This window comes from Hemibagrus wyckioides, linkage group LG26 (assembly GCF_019097595.1).
Source record: "Hemibagrus wyckioides isolate EC202008001 linkage group LG26, SWU_Hwy_1.0, whole genome shotgun sequence".
NCBI classification, from domain to species: Eukaryota; Metazoa; Chordata; class Actinopteri; order Siluriformes; family Bagridae; genus Hemibagrus; species Hemibagrus wyckioides.
Genome location: NC_080735.1, coordinates 9443551 through 9469355, shown reverse-complemented (window position 1 = coordinate 9469355; position 25805 = coordinate 9443551). Strand labels below are relative to the sequence as shown.

General features: G+C 39.2%; 1 protein-coding gene across 2 annotated transcripts in view; it reads left to right on the top strand.

The window, feature by feature from the left end:
- The first annotated feature begins 2411 nt into the window (after positions 1 to 2411).
- Positions 2412 to 25805, top strand: part of LOC131347250 (rho GTPase-activating protein 6) — a 127120-nt gene continuing 103726 nt past the window's right edge. The window contains exon 1 of one of the 2 annotated variants that reach the window (XM_058381229.1): positions 2412 to 3101. In XM_058381229.1, the coding sequence (XP_058237212.1) occupies positions 2625 to 3101 (477 nt within the window). In that variant the 5' untranslated portion in view covers positions 2412 to 2624. The remainder of the gene's footprint in view (positions 3102 to 25805) is intronic. The other variant, XM_058381228.1, reaches the window with a different exon arrangement.

The window sequence follows — 25805 nt, the reverse complement described above, 5'->3', positions numbered from 1 at the left end:
CATGCACTCAATGCTCACAGCTTTGTTTATGTAGTGGATAAGGGGCGGGGCTAACAGAAGTTGACACTGGATAAGAAAAAAATTCAAAATGGCTGACGAGATTTTTTTGGGGTTCTACAGTGTACACCGATCAGGCATAAGATTATGAGCACTGACAGGTAAGGTGAATAAGACTGATGATCTCCTCATCATGGCACCTGTTAGTGGGTGGGATATATTAGGCAGCAAGTGAACATTTTGTCCTCAAAGTTGATGTTAGAAGCAGGAAAAATGGACAAGCGTAAGGATTTGAGCGAATTTGATGAAGGGACAAATTGTGATGGCTAGACGACTGGATCAGAGCATCTCCAAAACTGCAGCTCTTGTGGGGTGTTCCCGGTCTGCAGTGGTCAGTATCTATCAAAAGTATCCATTAATTCCTTCAAGTTCTTTACATTCTGTAAGTATGGGCACTTACAGGACTTCAAGATCTGATGCAAACATCTTGGTGCCAGATATCACAGCACACCTTCAAGGGATCTAGTGGAGTCCATGCCTCGACAGTTCAGGGCTGTTTTGGCAGAAAAAGGGGGACCAACACAATATTAGGCAGGTGGTCATAATGATATGCCTGATCAGTGTATAGCTCTCTACAAGTTTCCTCAAAGGTCCTAGGGTGTCACAAAATAATTATATCCCAAACCACTGAGGAAACTTGATGTAACCTCACTCTCTGGTACCAAACGGTTTTAGTGTTGATAGTGTTCGCCTTAAGGATACATCCTAACTTCATTTCCTTTAATTAGGGTACAGAGCCACACAGTCAATTTAGAACCCTGATGGGTTCCTTGTCTTTATGTGTACCTCAATTAAAATCTGTTAGGGGTCATGAATAGTAACTCATTAACCAAACAACACTTTTTTTAAGAGAGTAGACTGGAATATTTTCGAAAGCTTAGCCCCTACTTAGTAGTCACAATTATGGCAGTTTATACATTTCTAAAAACATGTTTCTTGCTATGTATATATTTATGTGTCATTATGATTTCAGTCCTCTAAAGCACACTTAGTAATGTGTAAACACATTTTTTCCAGAACCATATGTCACCCATATTCAGAATCTGCGTTCATGAAATGTTGTGTTCATTCCTATCCCTATTTAGAAAGATATTATGGACGTTTTTCTCATTATGTTAATAACTGCTGGATTTCTGTTAGATTATGTGTTCCTCATAAGAGACAAAGTGAAGCACCCTTTATGATCAAAAAAACTGAACAGTGTTGTTTATGCCACAGAGAAGAAAAATGGACATTTCCAGTACTTGTTTTTATGACAGTGTACCCACAAGGAAATATTTGGCTTTTATGTTGATGCAGTGGGTGATGTGTCTGCCTCACAGCTCCATGGTCTATGTGAGTTTTACAGATTCTCCTCTGAGATCTTCTCACACCTCCCATGGCTGTCCGGTTGGTGGATTAGTTAATGCTAAAATATGTGTATATGTGAGTGAATTTGTGTGGAACGCATCCATTTCATTTGTGTTCAGAGGATAAACCACACCAGGTTCTGGATAAAATCATAAGCCTGATCAGTTCTTATTGAAGGTAAATGTATTACTTAATTTTCCTCTGAGAGACAAACCAAGGAAGCTTTTTATAGTGTGAGTTTTAACCTGTGGCTTAAACACTATATGGCCAAATGTATGTAAACACCTGACCATTAAAACCCATATGTGCTTATTGAACTTGGTTGATGTGCTTCTAGGACAAGATTCCACTCATGTGGAAGGCTCTTACTAGACGTTGGAGCGTAGCTTCGGGGATTAGTTCACTCAGCCACAAAAGCATTAAGTGAGATCAGACACTGATGCTGGAGTGTGCAATCAGTGCTCCAGTTCATCCCAAAGGTGTTCAGTGGGCTTGAGGTCAGGGCTCTGAGCAAACCACTCCCGTGTTTGCAAACCATGTCTTCATGGAGCTCACTCTGTGCACAGATGCACTGTCATGCTGGAACAAGCTTGGATTCGAACCCTTCCAAAGAAATATCTTAATGTGACATGCTACAGTATACACTGTGCAAGCCTCATGTATGGATTTGATGGTCAGACGTTTATATACATTTGGCCATACAGAGAACAAACACGGACAGTGAATCTTTTTCCAGCTATTTTAAGGATATAAATTAAACGTCACAGCATGGTCAAAGTGACTGATAGATATTATGATGGCTATATGATGCCCACAAAGCAATAAACACATAGTTATAGACACACACCTACATGTCACTCATCTTTAGACATATTTTTAAATCCAACAAACTTAGAGGCAAACAAACAAACAAAAAAAGTTTGTCCTGTAGTTACTTGAATGAAAGTGAGATTGTGGAGGGAGGGGGAGAAGACAACAGGAATTTCCAAACCACTTTCTCTCCCTCCCAAACTCGTGCAGTTCTCCCTGGAGGAAGGCTCTACTGACAGCGCGCGCTTCTTCCCCTTAAATAAACACGCAGCCTAAGTCTATTAGGGCAGGATTTGTATTAAAGAAGCGATGTAGCGCGGATTAACGGATCTTATCCCAGTCAACGCCATGGGGAACGCGTGAGATTTTGGCTCGTGTACTTGTGAGGGAAGCGCAAAGCCGCGAGCATGGCGTCGGCGCAGGGGCTCCTCCACAGCGTCTTCTCCTGCTCGTCCCCGGCTTCGAGGAGCATCACCAAGCGGCGCCTGCGCCAAACCCGCAGTTTAGACCCGGCTATAATCCGCAGCTGCGACACCGACTGTGATTTACCGCGGTCCGAGCTGTCCGAGCAAGGGAGCGACGAGCCGGTCGCGTCTCAGATCGACACGACGCAGCCGCACTCCAAGCTCACGACGGCGACGCTCAAACGGACGCACCAGCTGCTGTCCCCATCCCTGTCCACTCCCGCTACACCTCTCGACACGTCGCCGTCATCGAGCTTTCACTTCGATTATGACTTTAAAAGCGGGAAGAGGAACACGGCTTGGGATTTGCCCTTCCTGGCCAATTCAGGCACTTCGGGCACGATCTTCTCCCCTAGAAGGTGGCTTCAGAGGAAAGCGCAGCATACCGCTGCTCACGAGTACGTCGTCTGGAGGTCGGAGGTAAATTCATCAGTTTAGAATTAGATCAGGAAAATGCTAGAACAAACAAATTAACTAAAATAACCAGTTTCTACATCCCTTGGATAAAATTCTATAACTTATATAAAAGTCCAATAAAAATATTTTCAATATCATATCATATCATATCATATCATATCATATCATATCATATCCACAAATCCGAGTCCATCCTTCTGTACATTTATTCCTAACAGCATCCTAAAAGAACACATTCCTCACTCAGGTACATTGCTCAATCCTGACCTGTGACTCATTAGACACTTAATCGCTACCAGGTATGTCATGCAGAAAGCCAATCTTCCAGTTATCCAGTCACGGGATTATCCTGGGTTTATGTTTTTCCCCAGTTGCGAATCCTTGTGGATTTTTGTAAATTAGCAATGGATTAGGGCTGATGTATGTGTGTGTGGATAATTGGATGACTGCTTCATATAGGTTTCCGAACAATGTGCTCATTCCCAATGGTGATTCTTATTTTACATGCTTTTAATATATATTGTGTTTGTGTCTGTTCAGGAAGTGCCCCTGAACAGACATATGGAGTTGGACTGAGTCGAGTTGCTGCAGATAATGAACTCTTGCGAAAACATACTTCCAGGCTAGGAAGGACTTTAATGGCTAAATATTTGGCTGCTGTCCACACACATGCTGTGGTTGGGACATGTCAGACATTTCCTTTCTCCTTTAAACACCAGCTAAACTACACCTATGTGGCTGAAGCAATCAGAATTCCTCAGCGCATCGTTTATGTCGCTCAGGATTGACTCACGTGTTATTCAGACTTTTCAGTTTAGAAGTTTACTCTGGTTTATCTTTGACCCATGGTAAGATGTTTTTTTATGTATATGTCAGAGAAAATATCTGAATTTCTGGTTTTGTGGTCAGCTTTTATTCTGGTCAGATTTCTTGTGTGCATATAAATAGCTATTAACAATTAAAGATGTATAGATACAGATATTGGGGTTGGACAGAGGCACAGCAGGGAGTGCTGCCTATCACAGCTCCAGAGTCCTTGGTTAGATCCTGAGCTCAGGTCTATAGTGTCTATGTTGAGATTTTCTGCATGTTCTCACCTCCTAAGTGGATCGGTTCGAGTGTGTAAATGTGTGTGTGGTGTGTGTGTGTGTGTGTGTGTGTGCACATGCATGGGCTGGAATCCCATTCAGGCTGTATTCCCAACTTTCAGTATTCCCAGGATACACTCCAGATCCACCACAACACTGACCAGGATAAAGCAGTTACTCAAGATTCTTTTAATGAATGAAAAAAATCCTGTTTTGCTTGATCATAAACTATTTATTTCCACTATATATCATTATATATTCTAATTTAATTGCTAGTGTATACCAGGTTATCCAGTGGACCATATATCATATACAGCTTATAAGTTCTATAGAAGACATGTAAGTCATAGATGTATAGAGGTAGGTCAGACAGGTATACATGTAGGATAAATACATTTATATGTGGGTTAAATAAGGACACATCAGTCAAATACTCTTACATATAGCTTATATAGGTATACATGAAGGTTAAATAAGGACATAAAATAGGGACACCTATAGGTTATATAGGTGTACATGTATACATATAGGATAAATAATGACACTTGGGTAAAATAGGGACACCTATAGGTTATATAGGTATACATATAGGTTAAATATGTATACATATAGGATAAATAATGACACTTGGGTAAAATAGGGACACATATGTAACATAGGTATACATGTAGCTTAAATATAGGATAAATAATGACACTTGGGTAAACATATAGATACATACAGGTTAAATAGTGAGATATATAGGTCATATCCATGCAGGTGTACCATTACTGACTGTATTCAGTCTGCTAATTTTTGAAGTGATCCATTATTCAGTCCATCAGAAGCACGACTGATCTGATGCTATTTAGTAGATCATTCTCAGGACAGCAGTGACACTGAGTAGAGATACACAAATCACAGGTATAGACTAATATAATGATAAATAAAGTATGTAATGAAAGCAAGATCATATAAACTCAATGGTGTAATATAATTTTCATGTATCCATGTAGCAAATTAGTGGCATCTGTGGGATTAGTGCATCACTGGCGACGCTGTAACCTATCGGTCATTTCTTGTCTTCTCTCAAAACTGTCCAAAAGCTTCAAGTCGATGCAATAAATCCACATTTCACTTTCTGCTTGGATGCTGTGGATCGGTGCCACACAATTGATCAAAGTGCAGCGCATGACTGTTCCTTTCACGCTGCGCTTTTACAGCTGGGACTGCACACATCATTGGCTGCCTGCCTGAGTGACATTCAGAATAAGCAAACAAACTTTTGACAAATGAGCAAAGTAAAATATTTTTATAAGCACTTTGCGAAAAGAAACGCATTCTGTGCTTTCGGAGGATTGTGCTGAACACGTCCAACTGGATTACTAGCTGATTGAAGTCGTGTTGATCTCTGTGATTTCTGTGGTTCGAACGATTTATCATTTTTCAAATGATATGAAACTGGAATAAGGGATGATTTAGGTTTGAAGCAAAAGCGAACTATTCTTGTTGTGAAGGGATATGTGAGGCTTTCTGATGGCGAGACTGTGACTAATGATTTTTTTTTTTTTTAATAATGGCTTATTCTTATTAGAATTAAGCAAGTAGTAAAACAACAGGCTGAATAACTAATGACGTGAGAGTGTGATTTCTGGAAGTCTGTGGAATTTTAATACTGCCTATATTTCTTAAACTTCGTATTTACCATTTTTAGAAATGAAAGCTTGAACTCGAATATCAATTATTGGGACACTTGAGCCTACCTGGAGTATTTGTACTCCAGGTATTTCATCATTTCTACTCTAAAGATCATTTCGGAGCAGACCTACTCCATGTGAATGTATATTCAAACACTCGTGCTGTATATTCATGTTTCTGTCGAGTATCTATCTATGATGCATTTACATAAAAGAGTGCACATACATCTCATTTGATCAAGTGCACAGATGTGCCCTTTGTGTACAGAGATCAATCGTTATTAAATGCCGCAGTCTGTTTTTATCAACTCGCACCGTCTTGATCAGTGGATTAAGCAGATCGAGGATTTAGAGACGACCCGTAATCCGCCTTTCACAAGCACAAGGCCATAACTCTGACCCCATGCCCTCTTTCCTTAAACACGTCAGTGTCGATAAGATTACTTTTCTTTGCTATGTATAGGTTTATGATTTTAGTTATCAAAAGAAAAGAATGCATACTTGCTCTGAATGAAGGATTGATCTTTAACCAGCGCTGGGTTGTGAAATATTTTTCTGCCTCAGGCAGAAAAGTGCCATTCTTCTCGTGATAATAGGCCTATAGTTTCTCATGGTTTTATGATCATGCTATTTTATTAAAGCAAATATTTACTTTATGTTTATTTGGACACGTACTGTTCCTTTGTTGCTGGAGTTGCACCATCAAGGGTGCATGATGAATATTTCACTGCTTTACTATGTATCTTTCACCTAGAAACACGGATATATTGTGTTACCTTAAAGTACATAATTGGACCTTAAGGAACACTGGTGTAACATTTTAAAGCTGTAATTAATGATATGGCACTTGCACATTCCAAGGTGAAAGATACATGGTAAAGATACAAAACATGAACCTTTGATGGCACTAACACAAGGGCGAGGAAATGTACAAGGGAAAGTTTGTTACCTTTATATCTCCTTCACTTGAAAAACTTGAAACCATCTTGTTTCCAATATATGTGCATTTTCCCCCCCTTTAAATTGCTCTAAGATAAACCCAATAGACACTCTATAGCAATACTGTCATTCATCAGATATTCCTAATCTAAAAAATATACTAAAATAATATCTAATAAAAAAGACATTTTTATTTTCTACTTTTCCTTTATATTAGAAAGACAGGGAAGAAAGTGTGACAGTTTACATCACAGCGAACTCTCATTGCATGGCAGTTTATACTAAAGAAGTGCTCGTCGTTAACCACGTGTCTCTTTCCACTCGATGCTTGCCATATGCTATTTTTCAAACTTTGCTTCACGCACATAAGAGATCATACTTGGCTGTTCCACTGACCCATTCGCATATTAAACAAAGGAAGGAATTCCATAATTCTGTGATATAACTTTGTCTGTATTTATCATGCACAAGGCCAGGGTTTTGTCCTCGTGCCGTATTTCCTCCAAACATATATATCTCGATTCAGCTTGTCTAACGTAGACACAACACTGTGGGTTACTTCGAGCTCTGAGATTATTGTCTAGCTCACTCTTAACAGAAACCAGGGTCAAGGATGAGGGGCAAAATCATTAAGCTTAATGTTTAATGAATCAACTGAACCAAAATGACACAAATAAGCAACTCCTTAAATATACTAATATTTTAGATACAATATATTGCATTCTAATGCAACATCTTATGTTTGTACATTATCAGCATTGTGTATTATAATAATATGTTTATTGCAATTATGGAGTCATGTTTCTGTATGGGTTTACACTATTCTTCCAAAACATGTTTCAGTGTTGCAGTGCTCTGTCTAAAATGTTGGTCCAAAATCTCCCACAGGTGTTCATTTGGGTAAGAGTACTGGTAACCCGCTCTTGAGTGGTACAAACAGAACAATGTTCGATCCATTGTCTTGTCGAGTGATTGCAAGTTCAAATTCCAGTCAAGCCGCAACCATCCAGAGTCAAGAGAGCAAAACTGGTCAAGCTGTCTGGTTGGAAAGGATGCTATTACTCTCTCCTCACTGTGAATAGTGAGCATCTGTGAGCTCATGAATGGGGAAAATGTTTGACTGGGAAAATTGTGCTTTCCTCTGTTGCTGTTACATGTCCCTGTGATGCAGCATGAGCAGCAGTATGAAAAGTGAAGAGTAGTGCAGATGTTCCTAATAAAGTGGCTGCGTGTACAGCCATTTTCCCCTGTCATCTCATCTGCTACACATATGCACCACATAGAGAGAGCTATCTGCTTACCATTGTAACCATGATCAGAGTTTTAAAACAGCAGTCCATTGTGGACGTCATCATCTTTTAACATGATTATGTGCCGTCCATACTGCAAGAAATGTCCAGGGACATGACAAAGAGTTGCCTCCAGATTCGCCAGATCTCAACAGTCTGATCAGCAGAGGTTCTTAGAAGAAGAAGAAGAAGCCTTCATTATGACCACATATACATTACAGTGTAATACTTTTCTTTGCATATCCCAGCTGAGGAAGTTGGGGGTCAGAGCCCAGGGGCAGCTATGATACAGTGCCCCTGGGTCAGGGATGGTTAAGGGGCTTGTTCAATTGCCCAACAGTGGCAGCTTGGGCTTGAACCCCAATGCTCGGATCAACAACCCAGAGCCTTAAGCACTTGAACCACCACATGACTACAGGATTGCAGGACTTAGTGCTAACATCTTGGTGCTAGATTCCACAGAGCTCACCTTCAGAGGTCTAGTGGAGGCCATGCCCTAATGTGTCAGAGCTGTTTTAGCAGTACAATGGGAACCTACACAATATTAGGCAGGTGGATTTAATGTCATGGCTGATCAGTGTATACCATCCAGGTGATGATACTTGACCGTGACTACAAGAAGCATAAATATCCAGGAGATTCTTGCCGCCACTGCCAGGTTTCTGAGGTTCATACATCCACAGATACATATCTAACTAGCCTTTTCTTACAAAAATGGTCCTTGAGCTTGACTGATCCAAAATGAACGTGACACTTTGAGACAATTTACCTGGTATGCACACCTGGTTTAAGAAACAGAACACTGGGAACATTTTATGCTGCTATGACGGTCAAACTCTCGAACATCTTCTGCTGTCGATTTAGCTCAAGTTTAATCATTCCCTTGTGATTTATTATTATTATATAATGTCAGATTTGGCACAAACTTAGTCCAGTGATCAACTTTAACAGGTATATGTGACGTTCGGTTTTTAATTTCAAAGTGAAGGAAGTGTTAGTGGTCTTAAACGTCTGTGTCTGAATGTCTCAGGAAAATAGGAACCTGGTGTCACAGCGTACCATCATGAAGACTATTAAACACAATATGGTAGTAATATAAGCCAGCTGGTTTGGCGTGTTCAGATATTCACTAGGAAAAGCAAGACCAGAGGGGCAATGTGAGGACTAAAGGGGAAAAAATGTAACAGGGTTGGGTCACAACTAAGCATCATGTGGTGCAGCATGGCGCTGAGAGGACCAAGTTAGAAGTTAGTTTTGCAATGCTCTAAGCATATAACATCTAGATTGATGTTGAAATGAATTCTTCTGGAAGAAGTATACTGTAAATCCTATCATTTTGTAAAGAAGGTTAGCTATAAAAGTGTCAGAGTTGAGCTCCAAGCAATGCAGTGAAGGAGTTTCATCATTCACTATAGTGATCCACTTGTCTTCCTGTTAGTACTGTACATACTGTATGATTTAATACCTTTTTACTATATAAAATAATGTTTCAAATAATTTTTCTCAATCTGTGGGTTGCATTTTTAAGAAGTTGAATTGTTTCACTAGCCGAGAACTCTAGTAACATGATGGCCTCATCAGGTTATGTGCACTTATTTCCAACATCAGAATAAAGAAAATTTGTGAGCTCTGGGACTTTCACTTTGACGTGGTTGTTGGTACCAGACTCTGAGTAAACTCTTGAGACTTGTGCGTGAAATTTCCAGGAGATTTTCCAGCAGTTTCGGAAATACTCAAACCAGCCACATCTGGTACCAAAAACCAGGCCATGGTTAAAGTCACAGAGATCACACTTTTTCTTCATTCTGATCTTTGATGTGAATGTTAACTGAAGCGCTTGACCTACTATACATGTGCATGATCTTACACATTGCGCTGAAGCCACGTCATTGGCTGATTGAATGTGTGGTTGTACCAGTGTTCCTAATAAAGTGGACGGTCAGTGTATGCAATCTTCAAGTTGAGTTTCCTCATGTTTTTAAGTTTAACCATCTTGAAATGTCTTACAGTGTAGTTGCAGTAGACTTTATTTTAATAATAATAATAATAATAATAATAATAATAAATCCTAATAATAAATATAAATCCTAATAAAGTGGACTGTGAGTGAATTTTGTACCACCTTTATTTTTACAAATAAAATCCAGGAATTCTACTAAATGTCCTGCAACAAACCTACAATAGATAAGTTAAGTAGCCTGTATTTTGTCACATATACATTACTGCACAGTGAAATTCTTTCTTCACATATCCCATCCTTAGAGGGTTGGGGTCAGAGTACAGGGTCAGTCATGATACAGCACCACTGGACCGGGGGCTGGGGGAGTGTTGAGGGCCTTGCTCAAGGGCCCAACAGTGGCAGCTTGGCAGTGCTGGAGCTTGAACCCCGGATCTTCCAATCAACAACCCAGAGCCTTAACCACTTGAGCTACCACCAACCAATAGATTAGGTTCAGCAAAATAGAACAGAGAAAAAATATATTGTCTGACCCTCTCAGTCTGAAGGCCAGAGTTATGTCAAGACGAATGGACAAATATTGGTTAATCAGTCTGGCATGCAAGAAATAAGAGTGAATATTACAACTTCCAGGAGCTGCTTGAAAGAAATGAAAGTTGCAGGCTATTATTTTAGAAATGTTGGGCATACAAATATCCTCCCTTTGTATATATTGTATAACATTTTAATACCAAGGTCCAGTTAATTTATAGTTTGCTTGTGGAAAATCCTGATAACCACCATTAAAAAGGTGCAAGCCAGATCCATGATGGACTCCGTCTTCTGTCGGGTTCAGAGCGATTTAACCCTTCCATCAGGCATGTAAAGTTAAAGTGACCCCCTGAGAGGAAGCGGAAGTGACAGGGAGGTGATAACTTGTTAAACAGCTTGCTCAAGGGCATAGGAAGTGTAGAGGAAGGGCACAGAACACTAGTATCTAAACATTTATGAGTTATTTATTTATTCAGTATCATAACCGAATAGGGTGTATATTCACTGATGAAGCTACACACTATGGAATCATTGTATATATTTCTGTGATTATTTCTGACAAACTGGAAAGTCTCCAAAACTGAATAGATTTTTTTTAATTGATTTATATAGAACGTTACTGTGAAAAATATCCTGTGATGTACTGTTGCTCTAGAAATTGAATCAAGACCTTCAGAATTGAGAATTTAACAGCGTTGTGGTATCAAGTACATAGCCATTAGCACAATTAGTACTTCAGTGCAAAATCACAGGTATACAGTGAGGTCCAAATGTCTGAGATCATAATAAAATAGTTTTACTTAAAATAGAAAATAAACAGAATGTTATAGAAATTTTCAAATGTTGTAGATATGTCAGTGTTTGTCTAGTAATATAGGGGCGGTGGTGGCTCAAGTGGTTATGGCTCTTGGTGGTTGACTGGAAGATCGTTCAAGCCCCAGCTCTGCCAAGTTGCTACTATTGGGCCCTTGAGCAAGGCCCTTCACCCTCTTTGCTCCAAGGGTGCTGTTTCATGCCTAACCCCAACCTCCAAGGAGGGGCTATGTGAAGAAAGTATTTCACTATGCTGTAATGTATATGTGCCAAATAAAGGCTAGTTCTATTCTATCCTTTTATTCATTATTATATTATAATATAATAATAATATATTACATATAACATTATAATAATAATAATAATAATTATTGTTATAGTCATTATTGTAATATCCTATAAAGTACACATGCTGAGATCAGGGGTATATCACAGGTCAAAATTCTGTGATCAGACAGTTCAAACCTTCCAGAGAGACCCAAGAAGCGACTTAACCCTCAATATTTGAACCATATTCGTATCTCAGTTATGCAGTTTCTGATAAAAATGAGATAAAATGAGGGAATTTATATCTGTTATAACATAGTAATAGCAACCACTAACTCATTAAACATTTTGTTGTTTAAAAAATAATGTGCTTAAGAACAGACATAGATTCCTGTGAGGACCCTTGACATGGAATGCTTGGCTTGGGTCAGTTCTTCGTAAGCAGCCATACAGTTAATATACACTTCGTATTGGTAATATTTTTGGGTGGCTGGAACGGATTATCTGCATTTACATTATTTCTTATGGGAAAATTCTTTTCGCGATACAAACTTTCGCCTTAGGAACTCGCCTCCAGATCGAATTAAATTCGTATACTGAGGTTCCACTGTACATGTTGATGTGAGACGATGCTCCTGTTCCTGCGCTGAGGACTGACCCGACATCACAGAAGCGCAGACGGAAAAATCATCTGTGTACAGAAGCACGAAGCCCACACACCGTGATGCTAACAAACACATTGTTACTGTGCCTAACAGACAAACTGCTAGTTGCTGATGAGGAGCTAGAACGTAGCGCTGGTGGTCCCGAGCAGCTCACATCTGTTTAAGGTACAGTTTCAGATTAGGTAATTGGATACTGTTTGCACAACCAAAACGTGTAGGACCTGTGTAGCACTGCAAGATAGCGATAATGATCAACCTTTCAGAAGCATGTGCTTACTTAAACTCAGGTTTCAACACAGAAGACTTTAAGATATGTGAAGGAACATAAACATATGTTAAAGCAGATGATACAGTAAACGTTTGGACAACGAATTAGAACAAATGACAAACAAATGTATAAAATGAAAAAAAAAAAACTGAATCAATGCATCACACCCATAAAGTCAGGTCATCCACACATCCAGCCATTTCCTGTGCAAGTTCTGCACTTGTGTAACCCTTCCTTGCTTACAATACCTCAGATAACCTTAAAAATGCCTTTGTGAAGTAGGCTGCAGTCTGCAGAGTGAATTGTGTGTGCTGAAGAGCTGAATAAAAATGCTGTAAAGGTTTTATTTTTAAAACAATTTATATTAATTATAACTATTATTTCAACTCAGGCAGACCCAGGAATAGAGTCTCCATGGAATAATGCTTCAGTCAGGTCAAAATACTGAAGTTATACTGAGGTTACGGTAATGTATGTAAGTAAACAACCAAAAAGCTGCTACTTTTGTAGATATAAAACTCTTTTTTACCAGAAGATACTAAATGGAATTTGCACCTGTTTTGTTGTTTCAATGTTCAGCATTACATTTCTTTGTCATGTCACAATACAAAGTGGAGATTAATGTCTTGTATGAAAGTAGACACTCAGAGCTTTAAAAATATTAGCATTTCAGTTTTTAAATAGCTTAATAATAATAATAATTCTGCTCTCTGACATGCTTCAAGTGCTTCTTCAGAAAAAATCTTAAATTTGAAGGTGTTTATCTTTAACCAGTAAAATTCTGTGTAAGGTTATCCAATAGAGGGAAAATTCATGCCTAACCTCCAAGGATGGGCTATGCGAAGAAAGAATTTCACTATGCTGTAATGTATATGTGCCAATTAAAGGCTAGTTCTGTTCTATCCTTTTATTCATTATTATTACAATATAATAATAATATATTATATATAATATTATAATTATTATTATGATTATAGTCATTATTATAATATCCTATAAAGTACACATGCTGAGATCAGGGGTATACCACAGGTCAAAATTCTGTGATCAGACAGTTCAAACCTTCCAGAGAGACCCAAGAAGCAACTTAACCCTCAATATTTGAGCCATAATCGTATCTCAGTTATGCAGTTTCTGATAAAAATGAATACATTTCAATTCATCTGATAAACATCACAAAGTGCTTGTTGCTTCAAATAACTTTTCAAATCTTCCATCTGTCTCATGCAGCCTTTATAACGAAGAAAACGGAGTCCGCTTGACTTCCTGAAGCTCCGATTTTCATTTCCTGTCCCGAATCTTAAAGCCAATTTTAGCAAAATCGCTCTACTTAGCTCATATTTAAACCCTTTAATATGTTCCCAAGGTCTCTTAAATAAAAATGTCGATTTCAGTTTAAGCTCATACCAAGTAGATCCCATGTATACGAATTCTGCGGGATTACTGCGGTCTGATCTTCAACTTCATTTTCCCGCTAGATATACAGCATATCACCTAAAACAATCAAGCGCATTGTATTGAGATTTTACTGAGAATCTGCTAACCCCAAGCCAATATTTTTATTCATTTATTCATGTTTAGTAACCATTTTGTCATATATATGGGGTCAGGGTGGATCCTGTAAACACTGTGACAGGAATACACATGCTAGTCCATCACTGGAAACCGTGAACACACTCTCATATGCATTCATATTTGCTGAAAATTTCGAGTCAGTTCATTGACATGTCCCAATTCTTCTTCTTCTTCTTCTTCTTCTTCTTCTTCTTGCTTTTCCCTTCAGGGGTCTCCACAGCGAATCATCTCTCTCCACCTGTCCCTATCTTCTGCATCCTCAACACTTACACCCACTAGCTTCATATCCTCATTTATTCCATCCATATACCTCCTCTTTGGCCTTCCTCTTTGCCTCCTGCCTGGCAGATCCATGTCCAACATTCTCCTACCAATATACTTACTCTCCCTCCTCTGAACATCCTTAAACCATCTTAATCTGGCCTCCCTAACTTTGTCCCCCAAACGTCCAACATGAGCCGTCCCTCTGATGTACTCGTTCCTAATCCTGTCCAACCGTGTCACTCCCAAAGAGAACCTCAACATCTTCAGCTCTGCTACCTCCAGCTCTGACTCCTGTCTCTTCCTCAGTGAATTGACATGTCCCAGTTGAATATTGAATATATCCCAGTATGCTTAAGGAATAGTATGTCTGAATTCTCAGTATTCATAAAACAGTAGGTAAGAAATACCCAGATATTCTACTACTTCCTCCAAGATTCTACAGTATGGACAAAATGGACACTCCACAATCCTATAATACCCTGGGACTGGTGTGAAAGAATCAAAAATAGCAGAAGGTCAGCGTCGGCTCTTTTTGAGTGTAAGTGCTGTAGCTATTAAACGTTGTTCCTTGTGTTTAAAACATACTTGTTTAACCACACAGAGTAAACTGTTAACTTGTAAAAGTTTTAACAAGAAAAAACAGGTGAGGGTTTTGATAAAACAAAGCAATGCTTCTTGGTAGCATGCTGCGCTTCCTGGTCCCCAAGACAGCTTTCATATTACCAGGTTTTCATGCAAACCATGCTCTAGTTCAGAATCAACTAAAACGGAAAAACTATTCTAATTATTAGGTACTGTCTCAAGTGCAGTAGGTACTAAATCAAGCACAGCAGGTACTGAATCAAGTGCAGTAGATACTGAATTGAGTTCAGTAGGTTCTGATTCGAATGCAGTAGCTACTGAATCACATGCAGTAGGTACTGAATTAAGAACAGTAGGCACAAAATCAAATGCAGTACTTACTGAATCATGTGCAGGAGGTACTGAATCAAGTATAGTTGGTACCAAATCAAATGTAGTAGTTACTGAATTGAGTCAAAAGAAGTAGCTACTGAATCTAAATGCAGTAGATACTGAGTTGAGTTCAGTAGGTAATGATTTGAATGCAGTAGCCAATGAATCACATGCAGTAGATACTGAACTGAATGAAGCAGATACTAAATCGAGTGCAGTAGGTAGTGAATTAAGAACAGTGGGTACTAAAACAAATGCAGTGGTTACTGAATCAAGTGCAATATGTACTGAACAGAGTGCAGTGCGTACTGAATTGAGTGCAGTAGGTACTGTATCAAACACAGCAGGTACTGAATCAAGCACAAAAGATACTGAATCAAATGTAGTGGGTACTGAATTGAGTAGAGTAGGTACTGATTCGAATGCAGTAGATACGGAGTTGAGTTCAGTAGGTAATGCTTCGAATGCAGTAGCTACTGAATCACATGCAGTAGATACTGAATTGAATGAAGCAGGTACTAAATCGAGTGAAGTAGGTACTGAATTAAGAACAGTAGGTACTAAAACAAATGCAATGGTTACTGAATCAAGTGCAGTAGGTACTGAATCGAGTGCAGTGCATACTGAATTGAGTGAAGTAGGTACTGAATCAAAAGCAGCAGGTACTGAATCAAGTAACGGAGTTATACATGGAATTGCATCTGATAGAAAGTTCTACATAGATGCTTTAAGCCTTCCTCCAGAGAAACAGAGAACCCACAACCCTTTATCTCCATTAGATCTTTTATAATACAATCTTAGCCATTAATGACCCTTTATACAAGTTGCCCCGCGAGCACCGTTATGAATTTGTGAGTGTGTTGCCTTGACAAATTCACGACAAACACTAACAGGACTCCAGTTACCTGAACTCTTGCAGTAAAATGTGATCTTCTAACTACAGTAAACATCAACTTCATCCAGTTTCAAAACAAAGCCCCAATTTGTTCTCAAGTCACCATTAGCAAGAACATGATTTGTAGATGTTTGGCCAGGACAGAGAGTTTTGACAGTGAGTTTCCGTTCACATGCTGTTCTCCCCCTGATGTGATATCAACTGTGAGAAAAAAAGCAACAGCCTGGAGAGGATTCATCTCACTCCCTAAATATTTGTGATATTATCACAGTTCCAGCTAAAATTCTTACTGTTGAGCCTCTATTTGTGGATGCAGTAGTGGACACTCAGAAGAGGCTCTCTGTCTTTGTTTTTCTTCGTCAGGTCTGGTAAGGTTGTTTGGAAATCCAGGCATTTAGTCCCCTGAAAGGAAAGGAAGATTTTTTTTTTTTTATCTTCCCTTTCTCATTATTACTGACTATCTTCCTGTGACCCACCCTCTAAGTCAGGTCATCCATGCATCCAGACATTTCCTGTGCAAATTCTGCACTTCTCTGACTTTTTCATGCCCACAGTACTTCAGATAACCTCCAGAATGCCACTGTGATTTGAGGCAAATACAGAGGGAGGTGTTAGTGATAAAGAAACGACAAAAAAAAAAGGAAACTGAAATCTGCAAGGATTTTGAAATGACTGAAGTTGGCTCGGTTATAAAGTTAAGTGATTTAGTACATAAACACCATTATTCTCCAGATTTTTAACCATTAAAAAAAAAACAAGGTTCCCAGGAATCAGGTCGTAGAAACTCCATGGAAGCTCGCTATAGTTTAGACTTAATGTTGACCCGTGTTTCGAATTCCTTGAGAATATTTGGACACGCAAAAACAAACAAACAGTGCAGCTATAACAGAGCAGACTCACACTGTGAACCATTCAGTTAAGTTCCTTGTCTCTTTTTTTTTTAACTTCAACATTTTACATTAAAAAAAAATACTACATTAAAAAAAAAATTAAATAGATTTTTACTAGGTTAGTTATCTGTAAATTTTTATATATATTTTCTCACATTTTGAGAAAAACCCCAGATAGCAAAATAGATCTGGCCCACACAATGCACTTACACTCAGCCCATATACCACAAAGAATGAAGGCCCTTTGATGGCCCATGTCTGGTTTGCCAGAGGTGGGCCAGACGTGGGCCAGAACAGGGCCAGCACTGGGCCACACCACATAAACCAAACCATAACCGGGCCACATCTGGCATGCCATCATATAAACAGTGCCATCACTGCCAGACCTGGTCCGCATCTGGATGACATACCACTTGCCATGCCAGAACTCAGCTAGCAGTGCCAGCTTAATGCCAGACCTGGCCCAGACCCGTCTGCTATGTGGGACACTTGTTTACTCTTAATGAAAAACATTATAAAATCATTTTAATGTGTTAGCATCTAATAACATTGTCATGTATCAGCATCTAAGAGACAATGCTAGTCAACAATGCATTATTCATTATCTTAAGGCATCAATAGTTTAGACAGTTTCTGAACAAAATGTCTTTGGAAAATATCGTCGACATTCAACAACATTGTGAACATTAAACAATCCACAAAATAAAAATAAAAAAAAAAGACAAAAGTGCACTGACCTTCATAAACATCTATGATAATAGTTTACATGCCTGTAAATTCACTGTCCACACAGAATTTGAGCTTTAAACAAAACCAACTCAGTCTACTGATGGAAAACAATGAAGACCTTTAAGATGAGCTGAAGAAGAGAATCTTAGTACCTTGAAGGATCTGAAATGATTCTGTATAGAGGAGAGCTCTCTCTATAGCTCATGCAGTTTAATTAAAGACTCGAATGTTGGCAGAAGGAGGTTCAACACAGTTCTAAATGAGCAGGGGTGCCAATAATTTTGATACTTGTGGCTGTTGATACTGATTTTTTTTTCTCAGAGTAATGTTACATCAGTTAGCGGTTATATTTCTTTCAAAGTTTCTGTCTGGGATATTTATGTGTATATTTTTTTTGCTCTCTTGACTCCTGGCCATGGAAAACTGAAGCTTTGTCAAGATTTGAACTCAGGATCTCTAGATAATAGAGCAAATGTTGTTCTAGAGTCTTTCAGTCTGACATGAAGCTAATTAACCACAAAAACATTTTCTGATAGTATTTATTGATATACTTTTTCCAACACCTGACCTTCACACCTATGTGTGGTTCTTCCCCAGACTGTCACAAAGTCAGAAGCACATATAGAAGCAGTATAGAATGCTTTACATTGAAGCACTGACATTTTCCTTCACTGAAACTAAGAGGCTCAAACCTGTTCCAGCATGACAATACCCCTGTGCACAACACAAGCTCCATAAAGACATGGATTGCCAAGGCTGATGAAGGTGGAAGAAGTCGAGGGTCCTGCACTGAGCCCTGACCTCGACCCCTACTGAACACCTTTGGGATGAACTGGAATACTGACTAAACCCCAGGTCTCATCAACTGACATCACAGCCGGATCTCAGTAATGTTCTTTCTTTTAGCTGAATGAACATAAATCCTCACAGCCACACTTTAAAATCTAGTGGAAAGCCTTCTCAGATGAGTGGAGATTATTATAAAAGCAGTGGTGGGGGATTGGCGAAAGGAGCAGAAGATGGGCATAAGAAGTGGGGGTGGGTGTAAGAAGTGGGCGTAAGGAGTGGGGGGTGGGCGTAAGGAGTGGGGATGGGTGGAAGGTGTGGGGGATGGTAAAAGGAGTGGGGATGGGCATAAGAAGTGGGGGTGGGTGGAAGGTATGGGGGATGGTAAAAGGAGTGGGGGTGGGCGTAAGGAGTGGGGGTGGGTGGAAGGTATGGGGGATGGTAAAAGGAGTGGGGGTGGGCGTAAGGAGTGGGGATGGGCAGAAGGAGTGGGGGATCATGTGACATGCAGGGTCTGATAGGTAATGTAGTCTGGTGCTGATTTTTGCGTAACCATGACAAACACAAAGATGTTCATAGTACTGTAATAATATGCTTTGTGGAAGATTTTTTGTATGAAAGTATATTAATCAATCAATTATTTATTATAATCCATTGTTATTTTTCTGGCATTGCCTATGGTTTTAATTTAAAAATATGTCAGCAACTCAAGCTTTGCCTTGAGAGTTTTGGTCTATCTTCACTAAGCACAGTGACCCGACCTCGCATCTCCTCCTCCTCCTCCTCCTCTGCTGTTTTCCACCCTTCCTACCGATTCACAGTCACACTTTAACTTATCTCTATCTCCCATTTGACAAACACAAACCTGCATCAAATAAGGCTAAGACGTTTCAAGAGAATCTGTCAGCATGAATATTAAACAGCCTTATTTGTGTAAGACAGGCAACATACGATTGTTCTAGCTTTGTTAAGTCTTGCGAGAGGCATTGCATAGCGAGAGTGCTGTGTATTTTCGTACAGAAAGGTGTTCGCCTGGCTTGGAGGTTGGTGTTACATTAAAAATATCCATTTATGGTCATACAAGCTTTTATGGGCTGTGCTGTTGTAGCTAATAGTAACCACAAAACTCACAAATCCTTACTGGAAGCCCACGTCTTCCAGTCGCACACATTTCATTTATCAACCCTCACAATAGCTGACTCATGTTAAAGAGGGCTTAGAACTTGTAGAAAATATTTTTAGGGAAATGTTTAGCACATAGTGATAGTGAAAGGCACAATTCACACATATAACTGGCAACTGGCAATCCTAGCTACTTAAATATTCACGTTATTTATTTTTTAGTATGATCTGGCAATTTCAGACTGAGTTAATATTATGACATCTAGCTAGCAAGCTGATTTTTCATTTTCCATTCACGTTGTTTCTGATTGCTAATATCATCTAGCAGCTAGTTGAAAGGTAGCTTCTGAATCAAACTGGGTTGCATACTAGAAAAACTGCAAAGAATTCCCAGTTCCCAGCAGGGGATGGGTGCCAGAAGTGGGGGATGGGCGAGGGGAATGGGGGGATGGGTGGAAGGAGCAGGAAATGGGCAGAAGAAGTGGAGAATGGGCAAAAGGAGTGGGGGATGGGTGGAAGAAGTGGGGGATGGGTTGAAGGAGTGGGGGATGGGCGGAAGGAGTGGGGGATGGGCGGAAGGAGTGGGGGATGGGCGGAGGGAGTGGGGGATGGGTGGAAAGAGTGGGGGAATTGGTGGAAGGGGAGTGGGATTGGCGGAAGGAGTGGGGAATGGGCTAAAGGAGTTGGGAATGGGCGAAAGGAGTGGGGGATGGGCGGAAGGAGTGGGGGATGAGTGGAAGGACCGTGGAATGGGTGGAAGAAGTGGGGAATGGGTGGAAGGATTGGGGGATGGCTGGAAGGAGTGGGGGGTGGGCGGTAGGAGTGGGGGATGGATTGAGCAATCAGATGTTCAGCACAAAATACTATGAAAATTGTCACACTTCTAGAAAGGTAAATTTAAAGCTTATATTGTTGGAGATATCACTATTCCAACAATAACAATTATTTTAGAACTTAGCAGGTAAGTTGGCTTGTTTCCTGTTTACTTACATTCGAATAGGGGCAGAGTTACAACAATTGCACTGTAGTGAGCCACTTTAAGGCTCTTTTTGGCATTACTTTTCCACTGATTATGATGTCCATCCATATATAAATAAAGTCTTTAATAAATAAAAAAACACCATCATACAGCCACCTTCCATTTTTTCCGCTTTTTGCCTGTTCAACACGTCAGAGCACACGAACAAGATATGGAGTTATGTTGATATGTTGTCAGCTTTTAACGAAGGTCAGAGCTACAGTTCTCCTGTAACCTGTACCTCGCTCTGTGTGTGTGTGTGTGTGTGTTTATTAACAGAATGCTACCACTAGTTGTGAGCCTGTTTCCTTTATTAATGTTGTTACCAGCTCGTATTAACTATCACTCACTGCATCTCTACACGCTTGCTATGCGCAGTTTCATTCACTACCAGATTAATATCATTGCACTGTGGTTGTGTTTTTTCTATGGTAAAGTTTAGCTGTGGTTCTGTGGTTTAGCTGTTCACGTATCAAATGCTATTTACGGCCGAGTCTGTTAAATTAGCTGAATTATCTCTAATTTGCAGCACTGGGGTTTGAGTCAGTTTTCTCTAAACATAACTGACCAAATAACCCCCCCCCACCCAAACCTCCCTCTTGTTTTTCCTAAACACAACTCATCACTTGAGTCAGATCATGTGATATCAAACGGAGAGCCAAAAATAACTGTTCTGCAGGATTTTAGATAGTGTTGATTTGGAGTTTTCTAGGTAGAATAATGTGTCGTCTGTGTATGGTTAGTATTTTGAATTTGTGTATCAGTAATTTGATTGGTTAAATGAGTCCCTGCTAGCATTTTTATCTACAGTTGTGGAGTTCAAGTGTGCCGCACATGAGTACAGCTATCGAAGAAAGTAAAGTTTAAATGTATAAATTTACACCGACTAGGCATAACAATATGACCACCTGCCTAATATTGTGTTGTTCCCCCTTTTGCTGCCAAAACAGCCCTGACCCGTCCTGCACTGTGTATTCTGACACCTTTCTATCAGAACCAGCATTAACTTCTTCAGCAATTTGAGCAACAGTAGCTCGTCTGCTGAATCGGATCAGACAGCCCAGCCTTCGCTCCCCATGTGCATCAGTGAGTCTTGACCGCTCATGACCCTGTCGCCGGTTCACCACTGTTCCTTCCTTGGACCACTTTTGATAGATACTGACCACTGCAGACCGGGAACACCCCACAAGAGCCGCAGTTTTGGAGATGCTCTGATCCAGTCGTCTAGCCATCACAATTTGGCTCTTCGTCAAACTCACTCAAATCCTTACACGTGTCCATTTTTCCTGCTTCTAACATCAACTTTGAGGACAAAATGTTCACTTGCTGCCTAATATATCCCACCCACTAACAGGTGCCATGATGAGGAGATCATCAGTGTTATAAAAGTATATTAGAGAGAATTTAGTTATATTAGAGAGAGTTTTAAACTAAATTAAAAATAAGAAATAATTATAAATAGAGTAGTTGTACTGGAATGTGAAAAAGGATGTACACAAGGTAAGGTTGTGTTATGTGAGTCTTTATGGAGTCCTAATTGATCCGTCCATGTTGAAGAGTGTGTTCGCCTGAAGTTTCTATGAGTAGATAGATAGATAGATAGATAGATAGATAGATAGATAGATAGATAGACAGATAGATAGATAGATGGATATTCAGTTTGTTAATCTCATTTTTTTCTCAACAACATTAAATCAGAGAGCCACTAAAAGTCTGCAGATGATTTCCAGAAATCAGAATTTCCATTATTTTAATGTCTCCAAGCTATAAAAGAGATGTTATTATTTTTAATGACTTACTGCTGTTGTTTTTTAATATATAAAAAAATGAAAATAAATTTTTTATCGTAATTTATTCCTCTATATTACTTTATTATTCCAATTTATATGTAACAGCATGCTATTTAAAAATAAGATTACTCAGTTGATTTCACTCAACATCTTTTATTTGTATGAATGAAACCACTTCATGTACGACATTGTACTGTAAGATAATAATATAAGTAAGAGTTTTTTTTTATTATATTCATTTTTTTGCACAGTGTGGGGGCATTATCCAAGCAAGCTAAATTAAGCTACTTGCATATTTGTTTTGTTTTGCCTTGTTTTCTTTCTTTTCTTTTCTTTTTTTTTTTTTTTGCTCTATCAGCTGGACCGAGGCCAATCAAAGCCCATCGCACTAATGGGTGAATAAATATGAGTGAACGTGATACAGTACTCCCAACACACAACCCTCTCACCCTGAAAGATGAAAGACAGAAGAGCGAGAGACGCTTTATATAAACCATGCCCTGCGCTATAAATAGAAAGCTGAAGGCCTGCAGCATGTGCTGTTTCAACAGTTTCTGTCAAGTTCTTCTTCTGCCAGTGTGTGTGTGTGTGTGTGTGTGTTCTTTCCAGTGCATTAGATTTTTATCTGCAGTATGTCTTTGTGTGCATGTGCGTATTCTAAACAGCGCTTGAGAACATACTGATATAAATTTAACATCCTTTAACAACCCCCATTTTAAATGTGATGTAATTACTGCATTTTATAGCTTGAATCAGCCCCTTAGATGGGAATTAACTTGATATACTGTATTTACAATTCTGCCGTTTTTTATACTCTTTACTTAAAAGTTATTCCTTTCTCTGAGACACGTCACAAAACATTTTCTTTCAGCTTACTGCTAACATTTCTCTATAATCACAGATTTGTAACCTCACAAGTGGATTTAATTTTTTTTTTCAGCATCAGACAAGGAGATCTAAATTCCCGTGCTTTACCAGATGCTCCAGCAAGAATAAGACCTAAAAGCCATCTCTGGAAACTATGTGCTGCTATACACGCTGTATTTATCATGAGTTTTATTGTGGCAGCCCGTTATTAGAATTCAGCTAGTTTGTATCGTCAGAATTATTATCATACTAGCTAGAGTTTAATCCTCTCTAACCTACAGCAACTGGCACTGACAAAGCCACCGAATATTCTCATTTTCAATAAGTGTTGGAGATTTCCAGCGACGTGAGTGACTGTTAGCACTGGCGATTAGATGTGGGAGTGTCCAGAGATGCGAGAAAGTTGAACTTTATGCGACTCGTATGGTGGACGAGAAGTGCAAAACAAAATAAATCCGAAAACACAACGACAATTCAGACAAACCGTAAAAGGTAGGTATAGTTTGTTAAAGTAATTCTTACCGCTGATTGGATGAGACATCTGTCACTCAAGATATGCAAAAAGTAGGAAATCGTGTGTCTAACTTAGTTTGTGATGTCTAACACATCTAAAGGACACAGGTAGACAAAATTTTATTCCAGATTAAACCAAGTAAGGACTGCTGTAAGAGCAGAGCTGCATTCAAATTCAGAGCCTGCTATACTTCCTGTATATCTTGAGTGACAGATCCTCCAATCAGCGGTAAGAATTCTATTCTCAAACTATATGTTATTTTGTTTTTGGATTTGTTTGGATTTTGTTTTGCACTTCTCGGCCACCATAGACTCAGTCCAGCGAGTATCAATGGGAGTGGAGACAGTAGAATCCACCTGATCCATAGCAAAGAGCACACACTGCTTCTCCTTCTTCTTTTATGATACGATACAGATGTACACTGGCAAATTGTATACACAAACACCAATTCACCCTTTCATTTTAGCTGCAAGAAATACTAGCTATATGAAATGTTTCACCTGTAGATTTCACCTCAGTATCTTAGTAGTAGAAGTACCTGCTGCACTGCTTCACTGCCTCATGTATAATATCAGGGACAGTTTAGCTAGATTTTTCCTTTGTTTTTATTAACAAATCATCCGGTGGATGATTCTCCAAGCAGGAATAAAAGGAAAAAATCCAAATGAGGAAGAGATAGAGAGACGTGTAGTGCAGTATTGGGTACAACAATAGTATCTATTTACATTTCATTTATTTAACATTTCTCACATTTTTAATCTCCCTAGAACACTGGCATCTCTCACAGCATTTAGAATGAATAAACACAAAAATCATAATCATAAACAGACAAAAAAAATGAAACACAGTGCTTAATTTCATTGCAGTCAATTTCATATGTTTAATATTCCATAACAATACAGCAGCAACATCTTCATCTCAGCTGTTTGTTCAGCTATCTATTACAGATGATTAGGTATATATGGATTTAGGATTTTTTAATCACGAAAATACTACTTTGCCAGTACAGTTGTGTATAGAGTTGGTTTGCATGAGGAGTTAACAGCGAACATGCTGCTGCAACAGTGGATTTCAACGTACAAAAAGCACAGGTGTGTTTACTTCTCACCAAAAATAGCCAGAGAGCTCATACTGGAAAACTGGTGTATGTCCAATCTCATTAGAATAGCGCTACAAATAGTGCTCAGCCTTTTTAGATGAAGGAGATGGTTTAAATCTATGTCAAAATGAGTCTGTTTCCATATACACATACGGCAGTGCAAATACTGAGGCCGAGCTTTATTCGCTTTCATGTGCAGACAGAGCACAAGTAAGAAATTAAGCTGTTAGAGAATGCTGTTATAGGAGAATAATCAACACTGTTATTCAGGATATGCTCTTATTCCCCTTATACCACAGCATTCTCATAACACTTCATTTACATTTCTGCTATTTGGCAGACGCCGTTATCCAGAGTGACTTACATTTTTATCTCATTTTATACAACTGAGCAACTGAAGGTTAAAGACCTTGCTCAGGGGCCCGGCAGTGGCAGCCTTATGGATTTGGGATTTGAATCCACAACCTTCCGGTCAGTAGTCCAACAACTCAACCACTAAGCTACCACTTCCCACATTACTTACATTTTTGTTTTTAAAAATCTTTAAACAGGTTTAACAATGGGTTTAGTTTTAGTCTAGTCTAAATATTTCCTGTCATCGCTTACCCTCAAGTCAAGTCAAGAAGCTTTTATTGTCTTTTTAACTATATATATAGCTAGCACAGTACGTAGTGAAATGAAACAGTGTTCCTCCAAGACCAAGGAGCTACA